The sequence below is a fragment of the Hippocampus bargibanti genome, linkage group LG13 (assembly GCF_051943395.1).
Source record: "Hippocampus bargibanti isolate YZ-2025 linkage group LG13, ASM5194339v1, whole genome shotgun sequence".
In the NCBI taxonomy this organism is placed as follows: domain Eukaryota; kingdom Metazoa; phylum Chordata; class Actinopteri; order Syngnathiformes; family Syngnathidae; genus Hippocampus; species Hippocampus bargibanti.
The window spans coordinates 6,757,385-6,766,569 of NC_142746.1; the positions used below are offsets into that span (position 1 = coordinate 6,757,385).

General features: G+C 41.3%; 1 protein-coding gene across 1 annotated transcript in view; it reads left to right on the forward strand.

Moving 5' to 3' along the window:
- fancl (FA complementation group L) overlaps positions 1–9,176 on the forward strand; it is a 42,171-nt gene extending 32,995 nt beyond the window's left edge. The window contains exons 10-14 of the mRNA XM_089012856.1: positions 1,364–1,409; positions 3,892–3,973; positions 4,579–4,695; positions 8,233–8,304; positions 8,686–9,176. Coding sequence (XP_088868982.1) covers positions 1,364–1,409; positions 3,892–3,973; positions 4,579–4,695; positions 8,233–8,304; positions 8,686–8,721 — 353 coding nt within the window. The 3' untranslated portion in view covers positions 8,722–9,176. The remainder of the gene's footprint in view (positions 1–1,363; positions 1,410–3,891; positions 3,974–4,578; positions 4,696–8,232; positions 8,305–8,685) is intronic.
- The last annotated feature ends 9 nt before the right edge of the window (positions 9,177–9,185 follow it).

The following is a 9,185-nucleotide window of genomic DNA, read 5'->3' on the forward strand; positions in this document are numbered from 1 at the left end:
ATAACTTTACCAACTTCTGGAATAGTATCAGACACAGAGCTCTAAAATTCTTGAGAGCAGTGCTATATCTGAACACTGAATACCTAACTTAATGGTGTCTCCTTGTTGTTGTCTTTGTTAAATTCACCGGTGATTTATGAAGTGTCCTGATGGTATCGCACTAATTACAGAGTTCATTCAGCTGACTTCTGAAGGGACGTAGACACCCTGTCAAAGGGCTAGAAGGAAGTGCACTTTGGACAATGGATTTGCACTGTTTTAGACCGTCCCCTTTTTTAATTAAGAACACAATGTATGGAAAAAAAAACATGGAATCACCAGTCTGAGAGGATTTTCATTTAGCTGTTCATTTTTGTTGAAAGATAAAAAAAGGTCACAAATCGACACAAAACTGTTGTAAGTTCAAATGGGTTTAAGAAACTTTCAATCAATCAAGGGTGAAAACAACATTGTAGTAAGTAGAAAGTATGGAATCACTCAATTTATCAGGAAATATAGCTAGATGGCTAACTAGCTAGCTAGCGAGGGATGGAGTGAGGGAGAGGTTGATGGATAGATATTTTTAGAGTGCTAAACGCGTTCTCCAAACCTCCTCACTTTATCCGATATCCACGGTCATTTTTTATTTTGGCCTCAAATTGATTCTCACTGATGGCGGCATGTCCTCGCAGTCATGTGCCCCGCCTGACACAATAAGATACACGCCACGGATAAGCTCAGGTAATAAAAACCAAAATCTGTCTGAGCTCGCCATTATTCAGATGAGCTCAGTGAGACACTATCAGGTGAGGAGCAAAAAGAAATATCACCGCGTCAATTTCTTTAACGTTTGGACTTGACCTGGGGTGCTTGTGTTGATGATTGTCTTCCGTCATGTCAGAGCTCTTGCTTTCAGACTGGCACAATTTCATTCTGCTCGTCACAACCTCGGAGACATCCAGCGCGCTTTCTCTTTAATTCCCCGTCACTTGTCAGCCATTGTTTCTTTAAATCCAGGGTCCTGAAATGCCAAGCGTGTTGCCTAGCAATGCGACTAAAACGATATTAAACATACACACTTGAGCCACCCGAGACGCTTGGCAGGCGGCGACCCTCAAATATGAGGTGTTGGCAGAAATATTGCTTTTTTGCATGTAGGAATGAGAAATAGTGAAAGTGATGAGCGCTACTGAGAAACGAGGTTTCCCCTGCGGAATGCGGCGGAGCCGGGGCGACTCATATCTGCATGCACTCACAAAGACTCCGATGAATGAAAATTCATGTGCTGAAAGATTAATATCATATCGTAATCAATAAAAAAACTAGGAGAAAAAAAATCTACAGATTTCACTCTTGAGTCGTTAACCCTTTTTGCTTGTTGCAGTTGTGACGCCGTTGAGGAATAACCTGAACGCCAACATGCATTTGTGGTAAGCAGTGATCGCAGCTTTGGGTGATGGTTGAATCTGATCATTTCATACAGAATCAGAATCATAAAGCCTTTCAGAGTCCCACAATAGATACATTTTGCCTCACCTGTTTCCTGAAGCTAAGCCATAATCAGTTGGTCGCTTCCTAAGCTGTGAGCAACTGTGATATCATTTTTTTAGTGAACAGCACGCAGACTGAAAAAATGGCTGCTCCGACTTGGAAAAAAACATTTAGACTTGTTTTCTGCCTTACTGAGATCCCACAAATGTAATATTCATCACAATGTGTTTCGACTATGGCCTTGGAAAGAATGTATTATTATTATTTATAATAATAATATTGTTTTTATTATCAGAAAGCCTTTGATAGTCCCACAATGGGAAAATTTGCAATCTACAGCAGCAACATTGTGGTGGGGGGGTGTATTGCATTGCAAAACAAATGACAGAAGACCGAACTGTACAAGTGCACACAAATGTTTAATAAAAATAACTGTACATAATGCAAAGTATAAAAATCTGTATACAACATATAATATATGTAACTGTATTTACTTTACAGAAGGTGGCTGTGCTATTTACAATGTGTGAGTCTAGTTTTTTTTTTTTTTTTTTTTGCTGTTGTTTTTTTTCATGTGTGTTTATAGCGCGGGTGTAACAGTCTCTGGATGAAGGAGCTACCCAGTGCTGTCAGGTTGGGCAGGAGGGGGTCGGAGGGGCTGTCCATCATAGCTTTTAGTTGAGCGAGCGTCTGTCTGTTGCCGAACTCCTCCAGAGATTAGCCCAGGATATATATTATTATTAGTATGATTTTATTATTGTTGTATTGTGAAGACCATTTTGGGATGTAGACAGGGATAGAGAATGTAGTTATACATTCATTCCTTGAAAATATATTGCTGACAACTGCACCAATTACATTTAAAGGACAAACGACGCCTCCGGACAAGTTGTGTCCATAATTTGTAAAATCACTTCAAATGACTTCTACTGAGCGTATTTTACAAAGATACCACCGCATATAGCTATATTTTAGGTTTTAAGACTCGAGCTGAATATTCAGGAAGCCTTGTTTTCGAGTTGGTGACGATTCCTGACGCGACGAGATGTCAGGAACGCCCCTGGCCGAGAAAGGGACACACAATGCATTTTGGGTACTTTGTTTGGTCTGTGAACTTCGTGTTGATTCGTGTTGATGGCGAAATTAGAAGGAAAACACATAAATAACTCAATGGTGAATCGTTGTGTGTTGCACCAAGACTACTATTTGATACTAGTTGACACAAATTCCCAGCAGACAAATCAGCCCATTTCCAATGGAGCTTGGGCACCATCTTGTGCATTTTCTGGGACCCTACATTGGAGTCCTGACGCCTCAAAATGACACAGAAGGACTTCTTTAATCGATTGCAAACATTTGTGCTCTTCAGAACTATTTGAATCATATTCATAACTAGATGAGTAACAAGAAAGCATCTTCTCCGAATCTGAAGCTATTGTTTTGATTCAAGGCAAGACGTATTGGCGTGACATCACGAACTGGGGGCGGGACTTTCTGAGAATGCCCTACGCAGCTCAATTTTTTTGCAGATTTATGACACTTTAAGTCATTTTTATTGGTGTTTTGCATTTGACTAAAAATATCATACTGCGTGTTTTGGGTATTTTAGATGCTATAAAACGTTTTTCTGATGGCAGTTAGGAAAGAAAAAAAATGTGTCGGTTGTCCTTTAAATGTTGAAAAATAAACAGTTGTCATTGATGATGTCCATATACTGTAGTCTTGTACTTCCAAGTTAAATACAATTGAACTGTAGAGTACGGCATTTAAAAAAATGTAACAATGAGACTAACATCACTTTGCTTTGGAATGGAACACATACTTTTTTTTTCCATTTGTTTCAATTGGAATTATTTATTGACCCCAGTTCCCATATGTTTTGGGTCGTAAACAACCACTGGACACACATCATTAATTAAATTGATGTCAGGACCTGCGACAATCAAACAGCATTAGTTTTGGAGGAGAACAAAAATGCAGATTCGACACCGCTTTTGTGTCAGATTTTGCTTTATAATCAAGTTAGCCCCGACTTGATTTTAATATAGTCTGACAATATGATCCTCAAAGAGTAAAGGAGAAGATAATAATTCTATATTTGGAATCAGATGGCTGACCAAAATGTGATGTGATTGGGGGAAAAATACTCTTATTTTTATGTTGGGAAAAAAATAAAACATTGTGACATATGTGTCATGATTACACATCAAGTAATGTACATCTATCGAACACTCTTCATTTTAACAGAGTGCCAGCATGAATGCCTCCCCTCCTCCCTGACACTCTTCCCCATGTCATCACCCCATTTCTTTTTTTAAACCAACGGTGAAAGTCTCCTAATCATCCCCTAGTGTCTTTGCAGGCTCATTTGCATGTGGTTAATTAGTGTGTGTGAAGGAGCTGTCTGTGGTCTGCTGGCAGGAACCCGGATTCTGGTGTCTTGCAAAACCTCCAGGATGTTTTGGAGATCGAATTCCCGTCACCTGCCACCCACGAAAAATCTGTATGTCACACAATCCCCCCCACCCCTTTTTTCAAACATGTCCATTTCCATTGCGATTAACTCGAGGTGTGTGGAGAGGGGGGGCGAGGGGCACACGCGCTTCACATCTCAGCATGCGTACTCCTGTTTGTGCGTCTACTTGAGCGTCAATTCTTAAGGGGGCGGCGATACACTATAGTCTCATTGTGCGTGTTGCCATTTTCTATTTTGTTTTGCGAAGAGGTGGGAACGACTTCTTCTCTAATTGGGTTGTTTACAGATCGGACTATGTAAAAAAAAAAAATAAGGATGGCACAATTCCGCGCGCTCTTTGCAATCACTTTAATCACGCAGAACCATTTATCCTTTTTTATCCTGGTGGCTCTTCTCCCTCCTGTCACCGCAGATAACTTGAAAGAGCACTCTGTAGCTTCAGCCTCGTTAGCATTCAGAAAGAAGACCAAAAAAGTTTACTTTCCCAGATGTTCATCTATTTTTTTTTCATTTTACGATTATCTGTGATAAGTACAAGGCTCCATTCCAAAATGCCGGCAAGAGCTTTTTGAAGCAGTTGGGCACTGAGCAAAATGTGTTTAATAGTTGCCATAATTCCATATCTTTCACAGATGTTCAATATTGAGTGCGGAATCTGCTACTCGTATCGCTTAGAGGCTGCCATCCCTGACCAGGTGTGCAACGATCCTCGCTGTGGTCAACCCTTCCATCAGGTGTGCCTGTATGAGGTATGAGCGGACACATGCCGTGATGAAACACAAGATTAACTGTTTTTGCTTCCTGACAATGCTGTAAGGACATGGAACAACACTTAAAATGTTCGTTTACCTGCGGTTCCCATGCATATACAGTGATACCTCATCTTACGAACTTAATTGGTCCCCAAAAAGTGTGTGTAAGGCAAAACGTGTCTTCCAAACATTAATTTCCCATAGGAAACCATTAAAAATGATAATAATCCGTTTCCAAGTCCCCATAAAACACAATTTTCTACTAAATGAGCCTTAAAGGACAACCGACGTCTCCGGACAAGTTGTGTCTATAATTTGTAAAATGGCTTCAAATAACTTCTACTGAGCGTATTTTACAAAGATTCCACCGCATATAGCTATATTTTACGTTTTAAGACTCGCGCTGAATATTCCGGAACTCTTGTTTTTGAGTTGGTGACGAGTCCTCACCCTACGTCACTGAAGGAACGTCACCTCAATGCATTTCGCAATACTATGTTTGGTCTGAAAACTTCATGTTGATCCGTGTTGATGGCAAAATTAGAAGGAAAACATAAATAACGTGATGGTGAATCCTTGTGTGTGGCACCGAGCATCTATTTGATATTCTCTGACAAAAATTGTAAGGAATTAATCAGCCCCTTTCCACGGAGCTTTGTCGCCCTCTTCTGCCTCTTTTCGGTGCTACATCCCCCCCCCCCCTCCCCAGATGACACACATTCGGTGCTACATTTCCCCCCTCAAAATGACATGGAATTAATTCTTTAATCGATTGCAAACATGTATGCTTTCCTCTTCAGAACTATTTCAATCATATTCATAACTGGATGAGTAACAACAAAGCATCTTCTCCAAATCTGAAGTCATAGTTTTGATTCTAGAGCAAGGCAAGACGCCTTGCCGTGACACCACGAACATGGGGGTGGGACCTTCTGAAACTGGCCACTTCCGGTTTCAAATTGAAGTACATTTTGGACACTTTAAGTCATTTTTATTGGTGTTTTGCATTTGACTAAAAATATCATACTGTGTGTTTTGGGTATTTTAGATGCTATAAAACGTTTTTCTGATGTCAGTTAGGAAACAAAAAAGTGACGTCGGTTGTCCTTTAAAACTACACAAAATATGCCTTATTTTATGTATAAATGCTATTGTATTGTAATAAAAGAAATAAACTGTACTGTATAGTCATTTTATTTACTTTTTGTGTACTTCTTTCTGATGGTCGTTGATGTAGTTGCCTCTTGATGATATCCGAGTGAAGTTGCCGTGCTTTCCTGGCGATAATACCCTCACTCACACTTGCTACTTTTCGTTAATGCAAATCAACACAAGTTTTTCAACCTCTTCTATTGCCTGAGACCATTGCTTCGACAACACAGAAACACCCTTAGCCACACGTAGCAATGGTCGACTTAGCAAACTGGTACTGGGACGCTAAGTCACCCAAACGCACACCTCGTTTGTGTTTTTCAATGATCTTCTTCTGCTCGACCGTAAATTTCTTTTGTGTCCTCTTCGGCTTAACACTAGCCTGTGGTGGGGTCTTTTTCGTTCCCATAATAGCAAAAGTACTCCACTCGATAACAAACCGTGTCTGCACTGAGTGCACTCAAAGAAAGTGGGTGTGGAAAAGTAGTCCGGCAGCCACGGTGGCGCTGTTCGGCCGTGTGGTTTGGTGTTCTGACGAAAACTAGTCCGCCAGCCATTGTGGCGCTCAGTGTGTTTCCCGAAAACTAGTTCGTATGCCAAGATTATATTCTCGCAAATTTAATGTTCGAAAGGCAAAAAGTTCATTAGCTAAAGCGTTCGTAAACTGAGGTATCGCTGTAGATTAAAAAATAATGACTGTCACTTCCATTTGAGTTTCTTTTCTCCTCAGACTATTACTATGATTTTCAGGAGCATACGGCGCACCGTATGAACAGGCGCGGCGTCACATACGGGTGCTATTTCTGTAGTTAACACACACAGAAGATGCATCACATGACGTAGCTCAGAGGAGCTTTGTTAAACCTGACTGTATGCAAACCCGCTCGCTTCGCTTTTTTCAAATGAGCATTTAGGTCATAAATAAATAAATTGCTGTAAACTTTCCGTGCCTGTAAAACACAGCTCGTAATTTGCTTGCACACAGTTCATGATATCATATGTTGCTCCTGGATTACATTTGATCAGTGAAATTTAGGGTTGCATAATTGTGAGTACTTTATGAATTTGAAACGTTGCCTGGGAATTTAAGGGGATAAACAGTCATAAAGCAGGACTTTAGTCATTTGAATGCTGGCTTTTAATTGGGGAAATCCACCCATCCAAGGCCCACGGGGCGTGCAGGGGGCCTATCCTTGCTATCGTCGGGTCATAGGCAGACTCCACCCTGAATTCGTTGCCAGTTATTCATGCTCACACTCACAATCACACTCGGGATAATTTATACTGTTCCATGCACCTGCATGTTATTGAAATGTGGGACGAAACCGGAGAACCCACGCAGGCATGAAGAGAACGTGCAAACTCCACACAGAAGCTCAGAGCTGGAATCCAACCCCATATGTCTGGACTGAGAAGCTGACATACTAACGGGGCAACCTAATTGGGGACATTGTTCAGTAGAATCCAAACTCAAACAAGCACATTTCACGCAAGTGGTGTAGTCCCCTGATCGACCGATCTGCTTTGGACAAAAAATAAATAAAAAAAATGCTTGAATACAGTCAAATATATTGAATACAGCTTGAATACAGTCAAACCTCGATTTTCGAGGAAAGCATACATGTTTGCAATCGATTAAAGAATGTGTTCCGTGCCATTTTGAGGCAACATGGGGGGAAATGTCTCACCCAAAAAGAGGCAGAAAACGGCATCCAAGCTCCTGTTAGGAATTAATCAGCCCGTTTCTACAGGCTGATAAATTCCTTCCATGGAGCTTGGTCGCCCTCTTCTGGCGGCTTTTTGGCAACACGAGGTTTTCAGACCAAACAAGTACAGCAAAATACATTGACGTGATGGAAGGACTGCTACAATGTCTTTTTTTTTTTTTTTTTCCGTCAGGGGCGTTCCTTCAGTGACGTCACGTACAGACTCGTCATCAACTCAAAAACAAGACTTCCGGAATTTTCAGCGCGAGTCTTAAAACGTAAAATCTAGCTATATGCGGTGGAATCTTTGTAAAATACGCTCAGTAGAAGTCATTTGAAGACATTTTACAAATTATGGACACAACTTGTCCGCAGATGTCGGTTGTCCTTTAATTACCATGTCAGGTTTAAAATATTTTCCAAATTTGCTAAATATTTATTTTTCCAGGTGTAAGAAGTAAGTTATATTTTGAGCAAAGGCCTCACTTCGTGGCGAACTGTGGTGAGACTATGATGTACAACTGCAATCTATTATCTGAACATCCCTTTTTAAGTGTATACAGTGCGTTGAAGAAAATGTGATCACTTGACACGTTGGATTCAAGGTGACAATTTGATGAAGTGGCCATTTCTCTTTTGTCTCATCCCCTCCCACCCTCCCCCTCCCCGCTTCCAGTGGCTGCGTGTGCTGCCCGCCAGCAGGCAGAGCTTCAACACGGTTTTTGGAGAGTGTCCTTACTGCAGCAAGGTACGCCTGCACGCTGCCTTGTGACTGACAGCCGCCTTCATAAAGGCCTTTGCCGCGTCGTCAATAGTTATTCAGCATGTTTAATTAGCATAGCTCAGTACATCACTTGGCCTTCTCTTTGCTGAAAGGCTATTGGCAGCAGAAAAAGGTGCCGCATTCATCATGGAGCTACTCGCTCGGTCGTCATAAAAGAATGAGTAAAGTATGTGCCGGTGAATGCAGCGTGTCATTGAATCAAAGTCAAAAATGAACTTATTTGTACGCGTGCCTATTTGATCGCTCGGCTCGTCAGAAAGGAGAGTGCACTTTATGGCATTGTTGTTAAGTATCCTTCAGAAAGCATTTGACTATTTAATAAGCAAAGTTCTCTCTGTATTTCAGGCCATTACTGTGAAAATGGCAGCCCAGAAGTCCTGAGAAGTGGCTCGGCGTGGCGTGACAACTAAAGCGAACGGCCTAAAAGCTAATTAGAGCCAAAGAAAAGAAAGAAGGTCACTGTTCTCATTGAAAAAGGGAGAAGTGAAAAATCCTGCGCGCGGAGGAAGGACAAAAAATATGAATCAAGCAAAGTCCAACAGTCAGCAGAAAGACGGCGGCCATGAAGACTTGGCCGGAAATCATTTGGCGGGAAGCGCTTTGCTCTCCCGCATCATCCCACTGCTGCGCTCTGCCAAAACACACATCTTCCCATGTCAAGCTCTCACACGCGCAGGTGGTAAACATGGGTTTTCTCTTAACTTCCTGATTCGCACCCATGCTGTTGAGGTCATCTGTATTTCGGGATCTTCTTGTCTGTTAAAAAGGGCAATTTACGAGTTTGCTTGATTGCAGCCAAAGTCATTGATGAAACATTCAAATAAAGAGAAAACACACTTTTTTTC